This window comes from Cryptococcus neoformans (assembly GCF_000091045.1).
Source record: "Cryptococcus neoformans var. neoformans JEC21 chromosome 4 sequence".
Lineage (NCBI taxonomy): Eukaryota > Fungi > Basidiomycota > Tremellomycetes > Tremellales > Cryptococcaceae > Cryptococcus > Cryptococcus deneoformans.
In genome coordinates, this window is record NC_006686.1 from 636,402 (window position 1) to 662,500 (window position 26,099).

Here is a 26,099-nt window from a genome sequence, read left to right on the forward strand (position 1 = left end):
TTGTGAAGTCGACATGACGCATCCCCGTTCAATCTCGCCGGCTCGGGTGAAGAGTTGTCAAATTGTTGCGCCCTCCCTTATCACACATACAAATACGGCACAAGACTCAGCCTCCCCTGCTCCGCCCGGTATATTCCTGCCTGGTCCTTCCATCCACATCCACCCCTTATCCCCCAGCCAAAAAGTGGAGGCCGGCCATGCCCGCCATCTGCCGCTCTCTGTCATAAATAGCACATGCCGCACCTCTAGGCCAGAACGCCCTACCCGCAATCCCTTACAGCTCAAAACAGCCCCTTTCTCGCCCCTCTGCAATGCTCTTCCTCCCATCCTTTACAGCCATATCCGTCACCTTGCTTATTCTAGTCCTCTCCTCTTTGGTCGTCCACCTGCACATCCTCCCACTACTTTTGCGCACATTCACTCAAGTCAGAGTATCGAGCTTTAGCGTTATATCCATTACAGGTCTGGAATGGCGAAATGAACATGAGCAAGAGGATATAATCCCTACATTGAGAATAGAGAGAGCCAGGTGGACGTGGGGTGGCATCAAAGGAGACGTGACCGGGCTTGTTGTGCTTAGAATTGAAGGGGTCAGTTGGAGAATCAAGAACAATCCATCGGGAGATCTGAAAAATGGAAGGCCGTCCGTACAGCATAGAGTCAGTGACCGTTTCATTTCAGCCGCAGCCGATCACACGACTAAATATATTGACGCCGAAAAACCAATAGTCTCCAAGCCGCTTCAAGAACAGGCTTATCACCTTTATTCTCCGACTGCTCATTCACCACTATCCTTCGATTGCTCGACTCGTCTCCATCCAACTTGTCAATTGCAGGGTTATCTTTGATGACTTGGATGGCATCGAATTAACTTGGAAAGAGCTGGGGTTTGGCGTCAAGGTCGAGTTCCGTGGTATGGCCGAAGAAGCAGCTGTCTCAACCGCTCCCGAAAGGGAAGCCCCTTTTCGATCCTTATCTTCTATCAGCTTTAAAGATGAGTATGACATCCCGCCTTCATTTCCAACCACAGCAATGTCGACGCCGTCTCGACACACACAGTCTCTCTCCGGCTCACCGGTCATGCACACATCATTTGCCTTGCCTCCTTTGGCTGAACCTTGTGAGGCTTCTCTCCCTCCTTCGCCTGGCAAGAAGGCGCAGACAACCCCCCGTTTATCCAGCCCGAAGCCCTTCCACTCTCGAATGTCCAGAACAGCGAACAAGATTTGGACTCGTGCCACAGGCCGAATGTACGGCTCCGTTTCTTTCAACATCTACATCGATACTATTCGGTGTATCGACCCTCGGAACAGCCCACCTCCGTCTGCTAAGCCTTCCATACCCGACCTCAAATCGTCCACCGCTCGTAGGTCACAGTTCATCTCCTTCCGGCCTCTTAAGCGATGCCATCCTGTCTATGATCTCCATTCATCAGATGCAGGGGTGAGCACTCTAGTGGCATTAGATGAAAGGTCTAGTGTGAGACTTAGCCTTGGATTTGGTCCCAAAAAAGGGTTATTGGGCGAGGACACTCTGAGCGCGGTATATGAGATGGGCAAACTGCGCACGACTATAGAGGCCGTCGAGAAAGCAAATAAATTGCTCAACAAATCGAAGAAAAATAAGCAAATGGAGAAGAAGGGTATGAATCGATGGTCAACGCATGGGACTGCTCGTGTACGTTTATTCCTTACACAAAGGTTAGCCGGACGACACTGACAGTAGCTATCAGGTCATCTTAAGAGCCATGCAGTCGACAAAAGTGTCATTCGCCCATATCACTCTTCTTCACCACCTTCACAATCCTTCTCCAATTATGCCTTCCCTGTCCCAGTCTCACTTATCATCCATCTCATCCCTTGATCTGTCATCTTCACCAACGGGGGACCGTTACACAATCATTCTCGAGCTTTCTGAGATAAGATGTGCTCTCTCATCGGCCGATTCATCTAACAATGACCGCGCTCGCAACGCCTTTGGTACCAATTCTAGTCCCGAGTCCATCATCCGTGGTGTGGGTGCAGAGTTTGGGTGGAAAAGTATTGAGCTCCAGTGTATTGCGCCTGGCGAAAGCTCAAATGACAAGTCGCAGTTGTTTGCAATTCGGCAAGCGCAAGTGATTGGTTTCTCGTCATGGCGACCTGAAGGGTGGAATAGGGAGGAACTATTATTCGCCAGTGACCCAAACATTGCCCTTGTAGTCTGCCAAGCCGATGTTGCAAGTGTGGATTGCGCGGGCGATCTGCAGTTATTACACGAGCTTGAAGCGGCTTGGAAGGCCACTTATCCCAAAAGTCCTACCAGTTCGCCTCCACCGTCGTCCGAATCACCTATTATCTCACACGAAGACCCGTCTGGCTGGTTGCCCCCCAGGCTTCGAATGGTTTTCGATGTGGGCGATATCATGGCAGTCCTTGCGGATAGGGTGTCAGAGAACACAACCACGCTCACATTCGCCCTTGCTGGCGTCCATTCCAGTTGTTACACCTCTTTCTCAGATATCATCGCCCGTCGCCGGGACAGAGTGGCTACCAAAGAAGCTTTTAAAGAAGAGGAAGAACTGCAGCAAAGGAGAGAAGAGAATGACGAATTGGACTTCGCCGTGCACCCTTCTATGCTGCCAGCAGCACTGCGCCGACGATCGACGGCCAACAAGGCAGAACTCAGGGATAATCTGTCCATTTCCATGAGATGCGATGCCACCGTAAAAATGGAGCCCATCAGAGTCAAGATGACACTTTCAGGAGACAAAGTGTATGAGCTCGCAGAAATTGGAAGGATATACGGCACAGTCACAGGGGATATACTTGGGAGGCTTAAGGTTAAGCCGGACGGGACAGAATCGTCATCTTTTGACTGGAGTTCCATTTCCTGTGGATTGGATGTGGGTATACAGGAAGGAATAGACGTGGATTTATGGAAAGAGGAAGTTGTGGAGGCTCTCATAGGTATGGGAGAGGCGCATCAAAGAAGGCCCAAAGATGATCGTCAGCCTTCGCCAAGTGAGGGGAAAAAGACCACCACTATCCTCGACAAGCTACCTTCGGGAATATCAGCCAGGCTTTCACTGGGCAAAGTCAACGTTTTCTTAGGTGTTAGGGATCCAAACCCCGAATGTGCATTGGGTCTGACCAGAGGATTATGGTTCCGGACAGTGTTGAAATTGGAATATGCGTATCACAAAACCGTCATCCAATCTCTCCCTTGGCGCCATACACTGACCACCCCCCGCCGAGCCAAGCTACGACTTCCCGAAGATATCACCACGCAATCTCTTGCATTTGGGGCCAAGCTTCGTTCTACAGGGGGTAGTGCAGCGTTGGTTTCCATCAACACCGAGGAAACATACTTCCAGCCTATCTACAACGGCGAAATGTTCATCAAAAAAGGCGGGTTCAAAAAGGGCGTTTTGCGAAAAGACCCCCCAAAGGCGAGAGAAGACGATGAATTTGTTGGTTGGGGATTTCAACGAGCTAAACAACTTCGAGCAATGGATGAGGGCAAGTTTGCGAATAACGTGCCCCCATTTGAGATGAGAGGCACAGAGCAAGCGCGGAGACCATGGCTAAGGATTCCACGATCACATACTTCTTTTGCGGCTCAGCAACCAGCACCCGGTAGCGATATTGAGTACAAAATTACCACTCGGATGGAATCACCTACCTTGATTTCCGATCTATCCCATATATATTGCCATCTTCTCGCTGGTTTGATGGTCAAGCGAGTAAGCGCAGCTTGGAGGTCGGGGTCGGGTAAATCTCAGGTCACTCAGTCCGCCTTGCCCAGCAATAATCTCAACCTTAGTATTGACGTTTCAATCCCCGGCATGACCGCTCACTTCGCATTTCCTCTTCAAGAACAGCTCTTCATGTATAGCTCCGGTATTACTTTCAGCAAACAGCCTTACAAAGGCATGGTGTTCACAGCTGAACAACTGCTGTTATACGTTCCTAGTCCCCGGATCATCGGTAGCTGGGAAGAGCTCGGTCGTATCAAGCAGTTCGCACTCGCCCTCTCGGACCCTCACTTGCCGCTTGTCATTTCCCCCCGAATAGAATCTTTTCGTGTTCGTATCCCATTTTCTTACAAGTTGAACAGCCTCATCCTCAACATCAATGTGACCGTCAAAGCCTGCAAGCTCCTTTTCCGAACGGTCTCAGGCAAAATTCCCTTTACCACCGTCTTCAAGCCGTGCGCAGAGCAACCTAAGAATGTTCCAACCTTCTCGTTCAGCGTTGGATATATATCACTTGAGATAAAAGACGACCCTGTAGAAACAAGCCTTAACCTCATTTGGAGAGCGGGTCTGGTAGAACAAGCTAAGAGAAACGCTCTAGAAGACAATTTTGCAAAGAAGCTGTTGCTTATTAGCGACCCCGACACTCAACCAGAGGTACAGGAGGATACGAGAACTGGAAGTGGGCGACGGATGCTTGTCCTCACTAAGAAGCATAGCGTTGGTCCTGAAAGAGCCAGATGGGCGCTCGATCTGCTAGTATCTCAGTCATGGATCAGGCGTATTCGGGCTGCCAAACATGAGCAGGCCAGAAGGGAAGTATTGGCTCTTCAGGCAATTAGTGGGTCTGGTGTCAACATCAAGCTTCCGATTCGAGTAGTCAGTTCGAGCCGCACAGCTCCCCTCTTTCGAGCAGCATTTCATGAGGTCAACCTTGTGATCACAAAGCCAGGCCTTGACCGGAAGCAGATCATTGATTACATGGGCAAGATGTCTGCTCCATTTTCTGATGATGTCAACTTCTCCCTCATGGTTCCCCTTAACATTCGGTGGTCCATGGCGGAGGCGAAGTGTACCCTTCGAGACTATCCTCTTCCTCTTATCCGAGTGCAACGAGTCAATAAAAATGAACAAAAACCGGCCTTTTACATGGAGACAACTATGGTTATTGCGGAGGAACTCGCTGACGATGATTCAGTCATGTATGTTCCGGTCAAGGTTATACCAGAAGGATGCGGCCACAACGGTGCTTCCCCGTTTGTCCTGGAAATTGCAAAAACGATTATGCCAGTCAAGACATATGCTGAGCCGAAATTCAAGATCTCTTCAAAGAAGACGACGGAGTTTACCTGGGGAAATTCTTATCAGCCTGCTATCCAAGATCTGATGAAAGTCATAGAAACTCTGTCTCATCCCCCCCGGGATCCTTCGCCAAGGGTTGGATTTTGGGACAAATTTCGACTTGTACTTCACTGGAAACCTATTGTGGATTTTGTAGGGCCGTGTCATCTTCATCTCAAGGGTAAGCTTAAGCTCCGTAAGATATTTCACCAGTATCTGGTTGTTGATCCCAATTAGGCTCCTTTGATCCGTATTCCGTCTCCGGACTCGGTTCTGGCTTTTGTCTGGCATGGCGTGGCAATACTCAGTTGTTGATTGACCAGCCGAACGCGGATAAGGAGGCTATTCAAATTCTGGCTGACGAGCTCGTCGTAGCTATCCCAGAGTAAGTACAAAGATTGATCAGCTTGCCTAGTACTGACATTATCTAGTTTGGCGCCATTCCACGACGGGGCAGCAATCGGCAATAATCGAAATCATCGACATGATCATCATGATCATGCTCGAGAGCGTGACATCCTGGACGATACTGATGTAGTGCCCCTCGAAAGACGTTACACCAAACCTTGCGCCCAATTTGTTGGGGGGGTGAGGGTTGGGTTTGGTTTTAAGCTTGAAAGGACTTGCCGGCCCTGGTCTTGTCAACATGGATGTGGTGACACGGAGAATCTCCTCCACAGACAATGTCGGGAATTTACTTTTCTGCAACATCAGCAAGTCATTCTTCGCTCACCAGAAGCGATTGCCAAGGCAGAGAAAAGGTTGGGCAGAGTAAGTTTCTGAGGTCGATCTGTATGCACAAGAACTCATGGGTCTTCCACAGAAAGTAGACTCTTATGAAGGCTTCCGAAGCGACTTCATTCACTTTTCCGTCTCTCTTGTAGCGCCCAATGGAAATGGATCCGCCCACAGGACGCAAGAAGAGACGCCAGACAGCGTCAATAGTCTTCATTTTGCTCCCAAAGCATCACATCACTTCTTGAGCTGGTGGAAGTGAGTATTTTTTGGCTCTTTTTTATCTTCGTTGCCCCTTCCTGGGAGGCGCTTACAGTAGGCCAGACTTTTCTCCCACCAGATGTCATTACCTATCCGTCATGGCAAATTATTCCCCGATTCTCCACCGCCATCCAAGAAGTTCGGTCGCAGTCTTGGCACTATAAAAGTAGGTTCTTTCTGTGCATTTGCTTTGCTAATGAATGTAGTATCGATTTGATCTACGACCAGTATACATCTCCCATATGTACTCCCAAGTGAGCAAGGATCATTCGACTACCGGCAAATCTGAGTCCCTCGGTATCAAAGCTCGTTTTGGCCGGTTCAGAGCGGATGCGCATCAGCGTGCGCAGGAGAAGATTGAGCGGCACGAAAAGCTTGGGCGGTCTACTGTCGTTGTGCACAAACCTTTCTACGCTGGGGACATCCTTGCTGATGACCTCAAGGTCAAAGGCGTGCGAGCTCATTTTGTGGAGCGTATCAAAGGTGATAATACCCCGCCATCCGATCCTCTTCCGCGAGCTTCAGCACTCCCGCCTGAAACCCGACATTGGTATAACTATTGTGACTTCATTGATGTAGACCGCAAACCAAGTGATAAGGACCCTCGCATAGAACTAGCTGATTTCGGTGACTGTCCTCACCTCTTTTACTGCAAACGAGTCAAGGCCAGGGCTAGTACTTCCCATGATGACTCAGGTAGCCAAGCAAGTAGTTCTCTTGGTGTAGAAAGTAGTAAATTCGGTCACGAAGCTACTCATCACTGTTACCTTGGGATGGCAGATTGTGTACGGGACGCACAGCGTTCGATCACCCAGAAGAGGATCAATGAATTGCAGGCCAGGCTAGATAGTTACCCTCCCCCTCAAGATGACGAGAATCAAGTGAGTTCCCATTGTTTCTTGAATGATTTTATGAGTAATCAGATGCTTACCTTTTGACATAGTCGGACCGAGCAGTAACTCTAAATAGGATCAACGTCTTAGTCAAGCATTACGAGGATCTTGAAAAAGAGACTCGCCATCTCAGTGATGAAACCCTGGAATACTCAAAACAAACCACCACTACTACGTTTGAGCGGCCACTTTCCGGTGCTGCCTTTCAGGATATGATACACATACATGGGCCTAGACTAGTTTTAACAGATGGGTCAAGGAACATTGGGTTCAAATATCTATATATGATGGGGGACAGGAAAAAGGAAGAATACTACACATCTTACGCGTAAGTCGAACTACTCGCAGCCATGACGCATAGCAAACTGACATCCGAAGTAGATCTTTGCGCGGCATTCTTGACACTTATCAGCAGCGTGTGCGCCGGCGTGCGCGGCCTGAGACTGAGGTTTTCGAGGATGAACAAACCAAAAACACTTCGGCAGATCAGCAAATGGTGAATGACCTGATCCGATGGCTCTCTGACAAACCCGCGTTGGACAGTCTCCATACGGACGATAATGCCGAGGAGGGGTCTCTCCGAGCACATCGCGGATTGCCCGACGATTGTGATGTTAAGCCCAACAGACATGTGCTTGTTTTCAAACCGCAGATTGCGCTTCGCAGCGAATCCGATCCGAACGCCATCGTGCTTCTTTCCGCGGAGGAATTCTCCTTCAAACAGTTTAAAGTCATCGATTCTAACGCCATTGATGATATGATGGCAGATGTGCTTGACAGGTAGGTTCCCTCAAAATGGCTTATACTGATGCTGCAGGAATTACATTTCAATGCAAGGTTTGCAGGGTTTCTATCCAACTACAGAGGCTCTCAAGAGGGAGCGGACACAGCTCGGCATGCCTCGTGGCCTCGACTTCATACCACTGGAAATCTTTTTGGACGTGAAGAGTGAGGCTACAGATTACGACCGTGTCCTGCAAAAATCCGATATCATGGTTTCCATCGACAAGTTCAACAATATCCGTATGCCTCGCGGCTTAGAATGGCCGGATACTTTGGATGAATATGGAGAGCCTATCAAGCACCTTAGAGTTCATCAGGTTAGTGTCTTAACGTGTCGGAATAAACAAGGTTTTATTGATCATATTTATGATATGCTAGGATTATACTGCTATAATTGCTCCCATGCTTACCGTGACCGCCAATTCCCGCAATTTTGAGGCATTGTATGTCATCGTAACGGATCTGCTGATGTACGAAGATCCCGGGCATAAAGACCGCTCGGAAGCTATAGACGATTTTACTCGCACATTTGATGCAGCAGACCGAGACCTCGGAAAATTAGTCACAGACATCAACGCCTTGCAAACGCACATGCGTGGCCTTCTTGAGCTGCAGCACGGCTACGAATCGAATTTCGAGAGGCTTAACGACACTGGAAAGGAAGAACTTTTCAAGATACGATCTGAGCTGCAAGTTGGGTATGAAAACATGTACACAATCAACGCCCTAATTCGAGCTACGTCTGCGAAAGACGATGCGCGAGCTGCTATGAAGACATCAACGAAAATGGATGTGCGAATTGGAGGTGTAGCGTGGCATATGCTGCGAGAATCGAGGCTTGAAACTATGGCGAAGGTTGACATCAACGGTGCCGTATTTTCTATGTTAACCAGTAAGAACGGCATAATGGACAACGCAATGGTAATTGGCGATTTGAAGGCTCTCAATGGCAAGTGGAACACGCTGTATCCAGAGATCATCATTCGAGATGATCCAAGCAAAAAGAAAATAGTAAGTATATCTGATACAATGAAATTGTCACTGACGATACTGGTCACAGAAGAAGCCATTCGCTGCAGTTTATTGGTCCACTCGCCCCTCGATCGGCGGTATTCCTATTTTCCCTTATGTGAATATTGAATTCGTCAACATCCGCTTCAAGCTGGAGGAGAGGGTTGGGTTAGATGTTATGGATTATCTCTTCACTGACAGAACCCGTCGCCGTCAAATATCCGGTACCGCTGTCAAACCGCCTGGTGGAAATGGTGCAAGTTCCACTACTCCAACCTCATCCATCTTTCGCGGGGCAGGAATGACTTCCATGGACGATCTAGGCGGTAAACGGGGCGAGCCTCTTGGTATAGAGAATGGTCCTTTGCCACGATCAAGGTCACAGGTTTCGCTTCTCTCTCTACCCCAATCCGACCGTGACCCTGTATCGATTAAGAGAATTGAGGACACCAAGGAGATGAGACTGCGCGCATCGACAAACAAGATGTTCGGGACATTTAGATTACAGGGAATGGGCTTCAACCTAAGCTACAAAGTAAGTAATTTATCAGGTTGTGCTTAAACCATTGCTCTAACTCTGTCTTTAGAGTGATGATACTCGGAAACATGGCACCTTTAGCATGCCAGATTGTGTTGACTTTAGATTCAAAACGCCAGAGATGGTCTATGTCAGCAAGGTGTGGAGCATGGAGGATCTTTTTGAACACATCAAGCGAGGTGAGCTACACACGGTCTTCGTTCTTCATTGTAAAATACTGAGTCAGCATGCTGACTCTTTGCCTTCAGATGTTAAGAGTTCGGCTTGGTCCCAGTCAGGTGATATCATCTCACAAATCTTCAAAAAGACAAGCCTCTTCAGGTCAAAAGAGCGTCTTAAGCAGGCTGCATCAGTCACCGCTTTGGCAGAAAAAGCTCACAAGGGCAAAGGTTCTCATCAGCACCCTCCTAAATCGCCTTCGAATCTCCGATATGCCTTCAAGAACTCTAGTAATTCTCCCGAACCCGACGAAGACCTTATCCGGACAATCTCTCGAGTTATGTCTCATGAAGCAGTTCCGCCAGAAGAAAAACGAAGGTCCAAATCTGTACATCGTGGTTACTCCAACAATTTGGACATTCGGTCTGAGCCTTCAGAAGGGAGTAGCCAGCGACACGCCCATTTACGATCCACGAATGATCACTCGCCTAACAGCGGAAAGAGGTCCGTGGAAGAAGTGCCAGAGACAGAGGAGAAAGGAGGAGGGAGGATCAAGGGGCTATTGGGGAAGCTCAAATCCAAGCATCTAGTTGGAAAAGATAAGGAGCCAAGGTCCAGTGAGGATGTGAGTCAAACTCCTATTGAATAATATCATAATCCCCAGCTGACTGACAGAGGAAGTCTTCCGGGTCGTCATTGAGAAAGTCAACCATATGAAGATGCTGCTCATTCATTACAACACTGACCTAACCCGCGGTAATTTGTAGTTTTTGGCTTACCGTCTCTGTATCTTTCTCTACCTTTTTGGGCTCTTTATATCTGCTGTTCTTTAATTGTATAGGAGTTTCAATAGATAATGCCAGTTATTACTATCTACACTTCTTCCTTTCGCCAAACTGCATGCTACAACATACATTTGTCCATATTACAGCTTGGAATTACTTGCCACAAGGGATCCGCCATCCACGGGAACAACAGTTCTGTCGTAAAGTTAGCTTCTCCAGGTGGCTAGACTTGCCAACTTACCCGGTTATCCAGTCTCCAGCAGGCCCAGAAAGCCACAAACAAGTAGCGACAACGTTCTCTGGTGCACCAATCCTCTTCATAGGTAGAGCCTCTGCCAACTCGTTTTCAAAATTGTCAAGGGTATGTTTCATCATCTTGCTGCGGAATGGCCCCAATGCCAATGTGTTTACTGTGATAGTAGGGCCAAGACGGCTAGCAAGATGCCTCGAGAGCCTTTACAATTTTCATCAACATATTCTGAATAAACGTGACTGTTACTAACTGGTGGAGGGCAGCTTTGGAGGCTGAATAAGCATAAGTTTCGAGGCCAGGTACACTGACTCCGTTGATGGATCCAATCTACCATATCTTTGTCAGAGTGCGAAATTACACGCGGTGACTCAATGTTTACGTTGATAATTCGCCCAACAAAATTTTCTTGTTGGTATGCCTTCTCAAGCATGGGCACCAGCTTCTGCGTGATTGTGAAAACCCGTTGTACATTTAGAGTGAGAAGTTTGGTAAATGCCGAGTCAGGATAAGAGTGGAATGATTCACCCCATGTCACCCCAGAGTTGTTTACCTGCAAAGACACATATTATAAAAGACAATTCTTTGAAGCGTCGTGATGGATAAACACCAACCAATATATGTAATACTGTGAGGGAAAAGTTAATATGATTACATGGCTAGATTTGGATTTCAAGACTAATGTAGACAATGTCGTGACCTACCTTCCTCTCTCCTCTCTATCTCTCCTGCCAGTCTTAAACATTCGTCGTATTTAGATAGATCCGCAGGGATGGCAATGCACTGACCAGGTCCCAGTTCCGTGAGACGCTTGGCCGTCTTTTCGCATGCCGAAGCATCTCTTGAAGAGATGTATACCTGGTTTTCCCATGATGTGAGCCCACCAGAGACTTCCAACGTTGCGAAAGAGAAGATCCCACCTTCGCGCCATTGGCAATGAAACCATGAGCGATCTAAACCATGACTGTGTCAGTAATCGTTGGCAAGGAGATACATGGCGCAGTACCATTTCACCAACTCCCCTTCCACCTCCTGTTACCAAAACCACCTAAGAAGCAATGCACGTATCCCATCTTCAGCTTAGTCGAGGATTTGTGGATCTCAATGATTGCTTACCCTATCTTTAACATTGAAAAGGGTTTGTACGTCCATTTCAGTAGCAAATTGATTGCAAAAGCAGGTTGTACTTTTGAGTCCTTGGATTCCTGAGAGGAATATGCTGTGTCTAGCTTCGTAGGCGAAATGTCAACACAGATACGACATATAAAGGCGATAAACCGCAAGCATACATACTAGAAGATATACAGCAGTCTGATAGTTTAATTACGGAACAGACGCCGGCTCAAGTATGGTGGCAATAGCCGGAAGAGGCATTCGGCAGAGGCCGCTGCATCGCTGCTCACTATGCACCCTGCTGCTCGAGTCACGGTCCTCCTCCTCCTCATCACTCGCTTTTCCCTACCATGGGAGCGCTCTCCTCCTACGGTACTAGGCTTGTGTCGAGCTTAGAATTTTGCCGGGCCCTCTATAGCAGTACACCTTCTGTATTAATAGTTTCCCTCGGTGATACACAAAAGAAAAAATGGTCAGCGGCAGGTGGCGGAAGGTTGTGTCGATCCGTCTTGATCTCCCTTCTTCTTGTTGTCATGTCGGTTGTTGGTTGTCTTGTTTTCTGCCATCGATGTTGGTTGGATGACTTCTATATCTTTCGGAAGTTTGTTTCAATTTTTTTCCTATTAATGACCGAGATTTTCTTTCGTGTACTCATACCGCCGCCGTAGTTTCCAATCGCCACTGATGACTATTCATTCTACCTTGTATATGCGTATATGATGCCCTTGCGGAACGGAACGGAAGAATGGGTTATTTATGGAATTGCGCAAGATAGGTGCAGACGGGTGAAATTCGGGATAGAAGAAGAACGACGGACTGGAAGCACTTGCGGATAATCAATACTTTTTGCGACATACGTACATATGACAACACTTGCACTGATCGGCAGTGGCAGCAGAGCCAGGTTTTCGGTGGACAGGTTTGGTGGAGGCGTGGTGGCAAAACGCCACGTTTGCTAATGCCGATAAAGCCGCAGTGGTGAGGAGATGACAAATTGCCCAACTGGGAATAACGGGCTGGCGGCCCCAGGGAATTTTTTTTTTTGTGCTCGCTGCTCCACTGCAGGATAAAATATTAATTCCTTTCGTCAAATCTCTTTCCATCTCTTCTTTTCTTTCTTTCCATCACATCTCTTCTTGTGTCGCAACAGCGCTCAAGCTTACCCACTCCCCTCAAAAACACTCTCCTTAACGACAGTGCATCTGTCCTGTACTCTTATCCCCAAGACTTCAAGTCTTATCAAAAACATCTAAAACTTCGACCTCCTCATTAGATATTAAAGAGTGAGTAACCTGGTGGCGAACAGTTGTAATAATTCAAGGGCATTTCGTTGACTGTGTATTTAGTGGCTCCTGCTGCTACCGCTGCTGCCTCCTCTGGCAAGGGCTCTTTCGACCTCGCCACCCTCTTTGTTGCCGACAAGGCTGCCCGTGACGAGGCTGGTCTTGCTCTCGCCGACGCCGTCAAGAAGTCAGGTGTTGAGTTTTTCACTCAGATCGGCTTCAACGATGCTATCGTCAAGGTGAGTGACGGAGAAGAATATCCTTGATGGAGAGTGGCGATGAAGAAAATTTTTAGCTGACTCAGATTACCAGGCTCTCAATGACAAGAAGTCTCAATCTGCGCGTGAAGGTGCCTGCGAGGTTATCTCTACTCTCTGCGAGAACGGTGCTGCTCAGCTTCTCGAGCCTCACGTTATCTCCTCTGCCGAGAACACTCCTTTCCCCGCTCTTCTCGAGGCTTTCGCTGACAAGGTCGCCGCTGTCAAGACTGCCGCCATCGCTGCCGTCAAGGCCATCGTGCAGAGCATGAACCCATGGGCTTCTTTCGTTCTCCTTCCCGCTCTTCTTAACTTGATCAGGACTTCTGGCAAGTGGCAGATCAAGGCTGGTTCTCTTGAGATTCTCCAGCAGTTGATCACTTCTGCCCCTTACCAGATGGGCGAGGCGATGCCTGACCTTGTTCCTGTTCTCGCCGGAGCCGTTTGGGACACCAAGTCTGATGTTAAGAAGGCTGCGAAGGCTACCCTCGAGAAGGCTGTGTCTCTTGTCGAGAACAAGGATATTGAGAAGTTCGTTCCTGCTTTGGTTAAATCTCTCCTCAACCCCATCGAGGAGGTTCCGAAGACTATTTCTCTCCTTTCAGCAACCACCTTCGTTTCTGAAGTTACCGCCCCTACCATCTCCCTCATTGCTCCTCTCCTTATCCGAGGTCTTGATGAGCGACCTACCGCCACCAAGCGAAAGGTTTGTGTTATCGCCGACAACATGTCCAAGCTTGTCGACTCCGAATACACCGTTCGACCTTTCCTTCCTCAGCTTTTGCCTCGTCTTATCAAGACTGCTGAGACCATCGCCGACCCTGAGGCTCGATCAGTCGCCAACCGTGCTATTGTTACCCTTCGTCGAATTGGTAAGGTCCCAGTTGAGTCTGATGGCTCAGACCTTCCTCCTCTTCCTGTCGCTGAGGGACCTCACCTCGCCACCAACTTCGTCGCTCTTGTCAAGAAGCACGGTGGTGTTTCCGTTGAACAGACCAACCCTGGTCTTGCCTACGCCGGTGTCCTCGCCGCTTCTCTTGTGAACCACCACAACTTCGACCAGAAGACTTGGGAGTCTACTCTCCCTCCTTATCTCAAGCTCGCTCTCCCTTCCTACGACTCTCTTCCTGCTGTTCGAGAGCTCCTTCAGAAGAAGGCTGATGAGGCTGAGACTGACGACGCCAAGTTCCCTGATGAAGAAGAGGGCGAGGACCTCTGTAACATTGAGCAGTTCAACTTGGCTTACGGTGCAAAGATCTTGCTCCACCACGCCAACATGCGTCTTAAGCGAGGCCACCGATATGGTCTCTGTGGTCGTAACGGTTCCGGGAAATCTACCCTCATGAACGCCATCATCAACAATCAAGTTGAGGGCTTCCCTCCCCCCACCGAAGTTCGAACTTTCTACGTTCAGCACGACATCGACGGTTCCGAGGCTGAGATCTCCATTCTTGACTGGGTTTTGAGTGACAAGCGATTGCTCGCCACCCCTGAGGAAATTAAGTCCACTCTCGAATCTGTCGGTTTCGACGAAGTCAAGCAGAAGAACTCCATTGGTTCTCTTTCTGGCGGTTGGAAGATGAAGCTTGCTCTTGCCCGAGCCATTCTTTTCAAGGCCGACATTCTCTTGCTCGACGAGCCTACCAACCATTTGGATGTTCTTAACGTTGACTGGCTGATCAACTATCTCACTTCCCTTACTCGATGTACCTCCATCATTGTCTCTCACGACTCTGACTTCCTTAACCGAACTGTTACCGACGTTCTTCATCTTAACAACTTCAAGTTGAAGAGGTACCCTGGTAACCTTGAGGAATTCGTCAAGCACGTCCCTGAGGCTAAGTCCTACTACCAACTCGATGTCGCTGAGGATTATCAGTTCAAGCTTCCCAACCCTCCTCTCCTTGATGGTGTGAAGACCAAGGAGAAGTCTTTGCTCAAAATGCGAAACGTTTCATTCCAGTACCCTGGTTCTTCTATCCAGCAACTCTACGACATCTCTCTCCAGGTGTCTCTCTCATCTCGAGTTGCCGTTCTTGGTCCCAACGGTTCCGGTAAATCTACCCTTGTTAAGCTCCTCACTGGTGAGACCGAGCCCAACCTTGGCGGTCAGGTCTGGAAACACCCTAACTTAGTCATCGGTTACGTCGCCCAACACGCTTTCCACCACATTGACAACCACCTTGACTCTACTCCCCTTGAGTACATGCTCTGGCGATACCAGACCGGTGAGGACTTGGAGGAAATGCACAAGGCTAACCGGGTCATGACCGAGGCCGAGCTTGCCAAGATGAAGGAGGGTGCCACCGTTATCAAGGACGGTGTCAAGCGAATCATCGATGAGCTTGTTGCTAGAAAGAAGCTCAAGCAGTCCTACGAGTACGAGGTATCCTTCAAGGGTATGTCCTCTGCCGAAAACATCTGGATTTCTCGAGACGAACTTGTTGCCCGTGGTTTCGAGAAGAAGGTTATGGAGCTCGACACCAGGGAGGCTCAGCGATTGGGTCTCATGAGGCCCTTGGTCAGGAGGGAAATCGAAAAGCACTTCGAGGACTTCGGGTAAGTGACGTTGCTTTTCGATGTTTTAAGATATTTCGCTCACGTGTACTTATAGACTCGATGCCGAATTCGTCTCCCACAACTCCATGCGAGGTCTTTCCGGTGGTCAGAAGGTGAAGGTTGTCCTCGGTGCCGCTACCTGGCGAAGACCCCACATCATCTGTCTCGACGAGCCTACCAACTATCTCGACCGAGAGTCCCTTGCCGCCCTTATCGCGGCCCTTAAGAACTTCGAGGGTGGTGTTCTTATTATTACTCACAACCGAGAGTTCTCTGAGTCCATCTGTACCGAAGTCTGGGCCATGCGTGAGGGTCATCTCGAGGCTTCTGGACACAACTGGGTTGAGGGTCAAGGCTCCGGTGAGAGGATTGACAAGAAGGCCGGCGATGACGACGAGGTCGAGTACGACGCTTTGGGTAACCCCATCGTCAAGGCGAAGAAGGAGAAGAAGCTTTCTGCCGCCGACAAGCGAAAAGCCAAGAAGGACCGAATGGCTAGAAGGAAGCGAGGAGAGGAAGTCTTCAGTGATGAAGAGCTTTAAGCTTCCTTTTATAGTGCTGGAAGTGTTTCGTGGTTAGTAGAATAATGTAGACTTCTTTTTTCTTCGCCATTGCATGATGTATATACCCATAGGGACGGTATTGCCAAATCCACACGTGTAACGCAACGTTGATCCAACAGGGATGATGCAATTGAACTCTGAGTCCTTGTCATCCGCTGACTATTCACTATCAAATGGGAAGGAGGACGGAGGGGAGGTACATTCTTTTCCGTAGGTACCAGTACAAATAATTCACATTTACGCGGTGGCCACTGAATGCAGCTCATTTCTGTGATTATTTAGGAACTCATGGCAAATTCGAGTGGTATTATTAATGCCTCTGCTGCTATCTTATGGTAGCGCATTGTTCTGAGCCTCTGATTAATCATTATTATGCTCATTATTTATAATACTGGCACGAAACCGCTGACATGTTTTCGCGGGAATCGTCATACAACCGTACATTCTCTTTCTATCTGAGATCAACATCTCTAACAAAGATAATTTTCCGCCCTCGATCTCGGTTTACAGCCTCTGCGCACTCTTCATGATGCGGGCTCTAATTGCTAGATAGGTCGTCGTTTTCCGCCGCATTGTTTATCGCAGATTCGGTTGTTTTCATCAAGTTGGCGAAGCCCTCATTGTAATATTATTATTATAGAGCTTAGAATTACACAGATGTCACTGAAACGAATAAGGTAATTTTCTGTACTACAAACTGTGTACCAGCGCCGGCTGGCAATTATTTCCGATTATTAAAAAAAGGGATTAGGATTTGGCTGTGATTGCGTCTGAGCGATACGTGACTTCCGTTGGGCCGCAGTGCTCCTCACTCATAACGCTAGGCAAAACATAATAAAACCTCCTTAACTTTCATTCGACCTTCGATTTTCGATCTTCATCGATCCCCCCTCCATATTTTCTGGAGGACGTCGGAGGCCTTCTACTTTTTTCTATATCCCTTCCCAGTGATGCGTGATGACGGCTCCGGCCTGTCACCTGCCAAAGTGATCAGTGCCCAGTAAGCAAAGTTTATCGGCCGCGAAGATAAATTGTTGGCCATGACTTTCCAGTTCACTTCAAGAGCTTCCTGCCGAAGATTGGAGAAAGCGTCGAGGGTGTCCAAAGTGAGGAGGACCGTTTTTATTTGATAACAAGGATGTCGCTTTCTTGGATCATCGCCGATAGCACCGGTAGCCTTCATTCTTCAATATTCTTTATCTCTGGATTTCGGCTCTTCAGGCATCGTACAGCTTGCAGGTACATACTTCATTCCCCGCCATTACGGTTTATGACCAGGTAACAGCAGATCTTTTGTAGTCTATTGCTTGTTATTTCTAGCACACAGACTAACGCGAGCCTATTTTGATACCTGCTTTACAGTATCAAAAAAACATCTTTATTTCTGATAGCAGCCGATAATGACGGATGACGAGTAATGTAGCCAAGCGCCAACAGCGCTTTTCCTTCTTCCTGCTTGGCTCCTTATCGCTGATCGGGTTGCTATGATATAATTAAGCTCTCCCCGCGTCCCCCATCGCATGGCGAAATCTTGCATGTCGCAATCTCGACACTCATCACTCAACGCGTCACCAACTTCGTGTGAACCACGATACTGGTTCGTTCGCGATATGTGGGAAAGGTCTACAAAGAATTAGCAATACTCAGTGATTAGCTATTAGCATACACCACCACTTGCTGTAACGCTGAACAACGTTGCCTGTTGTTGGACGCTGGAAGCTGGACTGGAAACAGATGTAGCTCAGCTAATAGCGAAAACCAAGAAGAGGCACGCAACTAGCGCCCAAGAGGGAGGGGTTCCTAGCAGATGCAATCCACAAAAGTGAGTTGTGCCTAGTGCACAGGCACCACTTAATGTAAGCCAAAGTTCAGAAATAACAATCCAGATGTGCAGGCAACTAGGCACGAAGGTACCTTGCCCACTTATCTCCTAATCTCTAAGCGAGCGCCCGTTGCATCGTTACCTGCCGCAGTGCGACTGTCCTGCTTTCTGTTTTTCGATGATCGTCCGACGCTCTAATAATCGGGGTCCTCATGCCGCCATGCCTTTCGGCTCTTCTTGACCTACGTATGTGAGAAGCCCTTCCCATTCCACATCCCCCCTGAGCTGATGCGGATACTTGCTTATCGTCGTTTAGGCCTTAATATTGCTATCTTAGCTATCTTACAGCTTATCAGAAATCTCAGCCCTCAATGGTTCAAGGTGTTATCCAGGCCGGAGCACAGGAGGATTGCCTGTCTACTGACCATTCCACCGTATTCGGCTGAAAACTAGTCTCTCCCCTTATCTATAAAAGCCAGCAACCCACATTTTCCCCTTTGTCCCTTGCTTAGTCTTTCCAAACGTCGCCTTTTCCCTTCCGCTTACTCTTCTTACACAACATCCGTCCACTCTCGATTACTTCCCCTTCTTGGTTTCTTTTTTTAATATCCTCAAGATGTCGGTTCACCTCGAGTATGACGACAAAAAGGATGCTGCCTATGACTACACCCAACAAGTGGCTCCCGCCGATGCTGTACCTAGCAGCAGCGATGTTGAAGACGTTGAGGTGAAAAGTGGCCTCAAGAGAAATCTGAAAAGCCGACATATGGCAATGATCTCCCTTGGTGGTGTTATTGGTACAGGTCTTTTTCTTGGTACTGGATCTGCCCTGGCCAACGGTGGCCCTCTTGGTCTGTTCTTGGGTTACGCTACTATGGGGTCAATTTGTTACTGTGTGATGGTGGGTTTATTTATAAACGGCCATTATTCTAAACCCCATGAGCTGATGGTCGAGTGCCTGATGGCAGATTTGCCTTGGGGAGATGATCTCCTTTTTGCCTATCCCTGGTGGTCATATCAAACTGGCTGAGCGATTCGTGGACCCTGCTCTAGGCGAGTACAAGCATGGATACCCATTTGAGCTCTGACTGACTTCAGTCACAGCGTTTACTATGGGCTGGAATTACTGGTACAACTGGGTGATCATTCTTCCTGCGGAGTTATCTGCCGCTGCCGTCTTGATTAACTTGTGGAATGACACTATTAACAATGCTCTCTGGATCTCCATTTGTCTCGTTGTGGTCGTAGCCATCAACTTCTTGGGCTTCTTTGGTGAATGTGAATTTTGGTTCGCTTCTATCAAAATCCTGACCATTGTGGGATTAATCATCGTAGGTTATCCGTTTTTCGTATTGGCATAACAGCTGATCGTGGAACTCCAGCTTGGTATCATCATCACCGCTGGTGGCGGCCCTGACCATACGAGTATTGGTTTCCAGTATTGGCGTAATCCTGGTCCCTTCGTTCAGTATGAGGGCATCAGTGGTAGCCTCGGTCGATTCTTAGGGTACTGGGCTGTTCTCACCCAAGCTGCCTTCTCCTACATTGGCACTGAAATCGTCGCCATTGCTGCTGGGGAAGCCAAGAATCCTCGTCGAAACCTCCCTCGAGCCATCAAGCGCGTCTACATTCGAATACTCGTTTTCTATCTCGTAGGTCTATCGTTATTAATGGACTCTCATTCATTTGTTCTAATGACCGATGCAGGGTGGTACTTTCATTATCGGTCTTCTCGTTCCTTCCAATGATGAGGGTCTCGCTCTCAATTCTGGGAATGCTCTCGCTTCTCCCTTCGTAATCGCCATCAGAAGGGCTGGTATACCTGTGCTCCCTAGCATCATCAACGCTTGTCTTTTGACTTCTGCTTGGTCTGCTGCTTCTTCCGATCTTTACACATCATCACGAGCTCTCTACGGATTGTCTATCACTCGACAAGCTCCGAAGATTTTCTCGCGCACGACTCGCAGGGGTCTTCCTTGGGTCTCCATTTCATTCTGTGCCCTTTTCGCTGCCCTCTCATATATGTCTCTTCAAAGTACTGCCGGTGAAGTCTTTGGATATTTTTCCAATTTGACTGCTGCTGCTGGTCTCATGACGTGGTGGGGGTGAGAAACTTCTATTTTCGATTCCTTTCGCCGCAAGCTAATCTCTCTGTAGCATCTGCTTCATTTACATCCGATTCGAGAAGGGTCTCAGGGTTCAAGGCATTGCTCGTTCCTCCCTCCCCTACAGTTCCCGACTCAACTACCGTGCCTCTGCTGCTTGGTACGGTATCATCATGATCACCATCATTCTCTTTTTCTCTGCCTGGAGCGTCTTTCTTAAGGACAACTGGAGCACTTCCACTTTCGTCACCAACTACCTTCCTCTTTGGCTTTTCCCTATCCTCTGGGTCGGTTACAAGTACATCAAGAAGACTCACTTCGTCCGTGCCTCTGAAATGGACTTTGTATCTGGTTTGCAAGCTATCGAAGCCGAATGCCATGATGAGACTCCACCCAGTACTATCCTAGGAAAGTTTTGGGATTTTTTAATGTAAACTAGACGGCATCTGTGTAGTGTTTGTTCATTGTCCTTTGATGGTGTTTTTTTATGTATCTTGTATCTTCTGGTCATGGTGAAGAGTGCTGGGATCATTTTGGTAGCTCAGTTGTCATGGGTCAATCTTACAATTCATAATATTGCCTTAAATTGTTCTGCACGATCATCTTATCGGCAAAGCAACGGAAATAATATACATTCTGAGGAAAAAATACATAATGGCTTCCTTCTATGGCATCTGCAGCTGTTTCTCTTGTGGCGCCTGTTTTCCTTTATTTTGTTATCGATTTGCCACGCGAATTGGAACTCAAAACTATCTGGATCAAAACGAGCCCAGCATTTCAAAGAACATCCTCAAACGTCTAGTTATTCCAATCCCTTTGTCATATCATGAACTGCGAACAATATCAAGAGCTTAAGTTACCGGTACTCACAATCAATCCCCTATTAATGGTAGTTGTGGTAAGCTTAAGTAGTGTCCGTCGTCTACTAAGCGTTAACATTTTTTGATTAAACGCTTTTATTTATCCATGCATTCGCCGTAAGTCTAGGTATTGAAGGGGTCAACTTCGTAATGCCAGTACGAAGTCATCGCTCATCAGAGTCACCACCACCGACGCTCTATCTCTACTTACTGCTCTTTCTTCTAAGTCCCAGCTGTCTATCTACCATCATGTCTATGTCTATGACTTCTTTTATTGTATCGCCCGTCTTCCTTGCCCTGCCCTGACGATGATGTGGTCGTGTAGAGGCACGAATTATGTAGAAGAATCGGTTATGGTGCGTGGAGGGTTTGTGGAGGTTTGTGATAGTACGTATCAATCGCATGCCGTGCGGCAACCTGCAAGATACAAGAGGGATATATAGTAAAGTGTGGTGCAGAACAGGCATGTGATTATTACTACTAGTACGACTACCGACTGATAGTCGCAGAAGTAGTCGCAATCTGCAGGCAGATCCATGCACACCATGCAGCTGCAGCGTGCGTGGTTCGTTGCCCAGTTAGTGCATTCTTTTTTTATCATCAGTTTTGACTTCATCCTATGGGTTGCCATGTGTTGAGGTGCCACGTACATATGTTGCCTTCAAAGAAGAAGACTTGCCATCCATACTCAGTATTATTATTCTCAACTTACTGCTTACCAGCAATGCTTTTCGTTATCACAGGCGACGATCAACCCAGAAGACAGCTAACGACGACGAACAACGGTAACAGCGAGCAGCATCATTAATACACTGCTCACTTAATTATCGATAGCTCGTTTTTCAGATTCGTTATCATAGTACTTACGCATCGTACTGTTCATTCATACATGATGTACAGCAGCAGCAGCATAATGCATCCATCATCATCATTCATCATTATCATAATAATTAATTTAGTATCAAACCCATCATGTGATGTGTCCTATGCATGATATGTATCCGCCGCCGCCGTTTTATCCAAAAAAAGATTCTGAATATTTGTTCACGGGATCATCCTCTCCTCGATCGAGGAAACACGCCAAAAACCTCAGTTTTGGCCCAAACAGAGCCCGTTCCTGGAGGCAGGTTTTTGGCTTTATTCTGATAAATGATAGGCAGCAAGCCACAGAAAAAAATGGAAATGGCGGCCGGTAGCCGGATTGGAGCGGCAAAAGCCGTCAAGAATTTTCATTCAGGCTCGGCGGCAAAAGGCTTTCTCCTTCAAACCCACCAGTTTTTGGCTTCAATTTGCCTCAGAATTTCTCATAAACCCCGGCGGCTTCACGCAAAGCTTCAATCTTTTGAGTGTGGTTCGAGAAATTTGGGTATCATTTTTCGAAGGGCGGATTTTCTAATTTTCTACTGGAAACTAGAAAATACATACTCGCCCACTCAAGGGTCCACCAGTATGAGTGGTAGTCGATGTTATTCCGTGATAATATAAGCAGAAAGCAGATCATTGATATGTTGCTATGCTGGTGATTGAGCGTGTGCCCGCAAAAAGCTCGGAAATCGGCGGTCAGGAGATAATGGAAATGCCAGAACATGGAGCTTGGAGCTTGGAGCTCGGAGCTGATGGAGCTTGAGTTGGGAGTTTGGAGCCTTGTTGGGAGTGAGTGGATACGCATACCTGTTTTAATTTGTTCCGATACTACAGAAGTGCGATATGCAGATCGCGGAAAAACAATGGCAAAAGGTGGAGGGAGAAGGAGCAAGAAGGTGTTATTCACCAGATGCACCATGCGGTTGAGTTTAATTGTCCCTGATTACCCTTCATGGTTCATGCTGTCAACTTGCTTAATTACCCTATTTACGCGATTCTTGGCTATAATTCCCGAGCGGCCTTAAACAGTATACACGCGGTGCCATCTTTCCTCGCCTGGTCGACCAGCAAACTTTTTCACCGCAAGATGCAAGGAAAAGAAGAGTGGATACCGGTGGAGTCGGCATTGGGCCTGATCCCAGCACCTTCCCCTAACACTTCGCCTCCTATCGCCTAAATTGTCGGGCGAACCAGCGGCAAGCTATACGCTTATCTTCTACTGCGACTCGAAAGTGCACCATGCGGGAGTCCGAATGGTAAATCAATGGCGACATTGATAACAATCGGAGTACTGGATAGCGAAGTTCCACTAAGCATTTTTATATATAGAAGGTTGCCACGGAAGAACCCCCCCCTAACAGTAGCGAACGCCCTTTTTTCTGCTCATATATCAAAGAGTTCACGGTTGTCTGCCACCGAGAATGAGTATGTTTGCATTCATATCGCTGCCCTTCGCTCACTGACTGATGGCCTCTCAGCCACACATGCAAATGCCATCCAAGATTTTGAGGCGGCACCAGTGCCGTCTGCTGCCATCCCTTCATCTGAAGACAAGACTTCCGCCGCTGGTCCTGTGACGCTAAGTTACGGCGACAAGAAGGATTCATTGCCCGATGTTTCGGTTGGCGACGCTGGTGCCATCGACTACATTACGGAGGAGGTGGAGCCTACTGACGAGGAATTTGCTGTATTAAAAAAGTACGTTTATTAAATGAACCAAACGTCGTGAATTTTGCTGACTTATCCCTCAAGAGTGCACGGGAAGATGCCATGGGTTTGCATTGCCATGTGTGCTATTGAGCTTTCCGAGCGAGTCAGTGTTTTTTTCTTTGGCCATCCCATTCCCAATGCCTGACGGGATCTTACAGGCGTCGTACTATGGTATCACTGGTGTCGTTCAAAATTTTATCAAGAACCCTCTTCCCGAAGGTGGTAATGGTGCTGGTGCTGTTGCTCCTGGTGCTGCCGGTACAAATCAGTCTGCCGGTGCACTAGGTCGAGGTTCTGTTCAATCTTCTGCTTGTTACAAGTGAGTAAAATGTACCCCGATCATGATCTTGTCGTAGAGGCTAATTTCTCTTTAGTGCGTTCGTCTTTCTTGCTAATGTTTTCCCCATTATGGGAGGTATCCTCGCAGACACAAGATGGGGTCGTTTTAAGACCGTTGCTATTGGTACCGCCGTTGGAGCCTTTGCGCATATTTTAATGGTTGTTGTCACCATCCCTCAAGTCCTCCGTACTGGCAATGGTCTCGGTCCTTTCCTTGTCTCATTCTACATCTTATCCTTTGCTGCTGGTTTCATCAAGCCTTGCCTGGCCACTTTGCTCTGTGACCAAAGCCCTGTGAAGAAGCCTGTTATCACTACTACTAAAACTGGTGAGAGGGTCATTCTTGATCCCCAGACCACCGTTCAACGATACCTTCTCATCGTAAGTGATTCATGGCGTTAATTTAAGCTTGCTAACGGGCGATGCAGTTCTACTGGTGTATCAACGTCGGCGGCTTCTTTGCCATTGCTTCTTCATACTCTGCACGTTTTGTCGGCTTTTGGCTGGCTTACCTTCTGCCCGGTATCGTGTACATGCTCATGCCTATCGTCTTGGTCGTCTGCTATAAACGACTCTATAAGGCCCCCCCTCAGGGTTCTGTCACCCTTGAAGCGATGAAAGTCTTGTACCTTATCATAAAGAAGGGAGGTTTCGTCAAGATGTTCAAGGGAGGTGAAGAATTCTGGCAGACAGCTAAACCGAGTTATATCTTGGCCAAGGAAGGCTCGGTCGACACTTCCAAGATCTTCTGGGATGATTTGTTTGTGGATGAAATTAGGCAGTCTATTGCAGCTTGTGGTGTCTTCGCCCTTATTCCTATTTTCAACCTTGCCGACGGTGGTATTGGTTCACAGGAGAACGACATGTCAACTGCCATGACTCTGAACAGTGAGTGTCCAATTATTATGACAGGATGGACCATATCACTGACTCATTATCTAGACGCTCCTAACGATGTTATTTCAAACTTTAACCCTCTTACTATCATCGTCGCCACACCTATCATTACCTACGGTCTTTACCCCTTCTTTGACAAGATCGGTCACCCCATCAAGCCCATGACCCGAATGGCTATTGGCTTCATTCTTGGTATGGCCAACATGATCTATGGCGCGGTCATCCAGTGGAAGATCTACTCCATTTCTGAGTGTGGCTGGTACGCATCTACTTGTGACACCGTCACCAGTATTTCTATCTGGGCTCAGATTCCTCTTTACTCGCTTCCCGCCATTGGTGAAATCTTTGTCAATGTTACATCTTACGAGCTGGCCTACACTCGTGCTCCTGCGCGAATGAAGGGCCTGGTTTATGCTTTGTGTTTGTTCAACCAAGCTATCTCCTCTGCTATTGGTCTCGCGTGCTCCAACGCCATTCAAGACCCGTACCTCATTTGGCCTTACGTCGCCCTTGCCATCGCCTGTTTGATCTGTGCCGTTCTTTGCCCTACCTACTTCCGACACCTCAACGACCCTGTGCGAACCTTTGCCGATCCCGCCAGGCAGGCTGGTAAGCTTCAAGAGCTTGAGCCTCTCACTGCTGCTCGTGCGTCGCAAAACGAGCTTAATGAGAAGGCCGATGAGAAGGCTTAGAGTAAGGAATACCCATTGAGTGTTGGATAAAAAGTAGTCGTGTTCTTTAGTCCTTTTGGGAGTGATCGTTTGTATTCGTTTCGTGGTTTTTTACCTTTCTGGATACTGGGCATTTTTATAGTCGTTGAGCTCCGCAATTTGTAATTTGCTTACAATAAAGTAATGCATAAATATGATATCTTCCTTTCGCAGCAGGTTGGCCGTCATAAGAAGTCATTTAATCCCTAAAATCCTGGGTCAAAGAAAAGCGTTTATGGTAGAGGAGTTAGATATCGAACGCCGGTGCGTTTATGTCGTCGTACATCGCAACAGCAGCCTCGCATATGAGTCTTACTGCTGAGTCAGGCCAACATGCAGTTACAGAGATCCTGACAGTTACTGATGAATTGCAGCGTCGTCTCTGAACCCCTTCGTTAAAACTTTGCTTGGATCGTAATGTAGTCAACGTTCTGCTGCCTGAGGGGTTTTGGAATGTATATCGGCGGGGCGGGCTACAGATGGGAGTGGTGTTGAGTGGTGGTGGAAGGGGATATTTATAGGGTC

General features: G+C 47.8%; 5 protein-coding genes across 5 annotated transcripts; 4 read left to right on the plus strand and 1 right to left on the minus strand.

The window, feature by feature from the left end:
* Window positions 1-54: 54 nt before the first annotated feature.
* On the plus strand, window positions 55-10,381 carry CND02400 (hypothetical protein). Its single transcript, XM_570263.2, has 16 exons — window positions 55-659; window positions 730-1,677; window positions 1,733-5,258; window positions 5,315-5,462; window positions 5,509-5,848; window positions 5,901-6,070; window positions 6,137-6,239; window positions 6,280-6,954; window positions 7,017-7,294; window positions 7,348-7,746; window positions 7,784-8,066; window positions 8,128-8,760; window positions 8,810-9,295; window positions 9,348-9,477; window positions 9,547-10,082; window positions 10,139-10,381. The coding sequence occupies exons 1-16, from the start codon at window positions 312-314 to the stop codon at window positions 10,172-10,174; spliced, it is 9,039 nt and encodes a 3,012-aa protein (XP_570263.1). The 5' UTR covers window positions 55-311; the 3' UTR covers window positions 10,175-10,381.
* On the minus strand, window positions 9,851-12,173 carry CND02410 (conserved hypothetical protein). Its single transcript, XM_024656999.1, has 11 exons — window positions 11,786-12,173; window positions 11,609-11,721; window positions 11,499-11,540; window positions 11,413-11,445; window positions 11,197-11,350; window positions 11,107-11,120; window positions 10,875-11,045; window positions 10,746-10,822; window positions 10,484-10,696; window positions 10,237-10,437; window positions 9,851-10,179 (listed from the first exon to the last, which is right to left on the minus strand). The coding sequence occupies exons 2-10, from the start codon at window positions 11,642-11,644 to the stop codon at window positions 10,383-10,385; spliced, it is 795 nt and encodes a 264-aa protein (XP_024512679.1). The 5' UTR covers window positions 11,645-11,721; window positions 11,786-12,173; the 3' UTR covers window positions 9,851-10,179; window positions 10,237-10,382.
* A 513-nt stretch (window positions 12,174-12,686) lies between these two features.
* CND02420 (elongation factor 3) lies at window positions 12,687-16,517 on the plus strand. The gene is made up of 4 exons (XM_570261.1): window positions 12,687-12,888; window positions 12,952-13,127; window positions 13,201-15,704; window positions 15,760-16,517. Coding segments are annotated over exons 1-4 (3,168 nt in total). The 5' UTR covers window positions 12,687-12,887; the 3' UTR covers window positions 16,247-16,517.
* A 1,336-nt stretch (window positions 16,518-17,853) lies between these two features.
* CND02430 (amino acid transporter, putative) lies at window positions 17,854-20,702 on the plus strand. The gene is made up of 8 exons (XM_570468.1): window positions 17,854-18,089; window positions 18,162-18,335; window positions 18,406-18,990; window positions 19,058-19,142; window positions 19,194-19,420; window positions 19,472-19,741; window positions 19,797-20,194; window positions 20,247-20,702. The coding sequence occupies exons 3-8, from the start codon at window positions 18,706-18,708 to the stop codon at window positions 20,626-20,628; spliced, it is 1,647 nt and encodes a 548-aa protein (XP_570468.1). The 5' UTR covers window positions 17,854-18,089; window positions 18,162-18,335; window positions 18,406-18,705; the 3' UTR covers window positions 20,629-20,702.
* Window positions 20,703-23,004: 2,302 nt separating this feature from the next.
* CND02440 (peptide transporter, putative) lies at window positions 23,005-25,738 on the plus strand. The gene is made up of 7 exons (XM_024657000.1): window positions 23,005-23,343; window positions 23,397-23,616; window positions 23,671-23,731; window positions 23,787-23,947; window positions 24,003-24,348; window positions 24,396-24,855; window positions 24,910-25,738. Exons 1-7 carry the CDS (start codon window positions 23,340-23,342, stop codon window positions 25,554-25,556), a joined length of 1,899 nt encoding a protein of 632 aa, XP_024512735.1. The 5' UTR covers window positions 23,005-23,339; the 3' UTR covers window positions 25,557-25,738.
* Window positions 25,739-26,099: the final 361 nt, after the last annotated feature.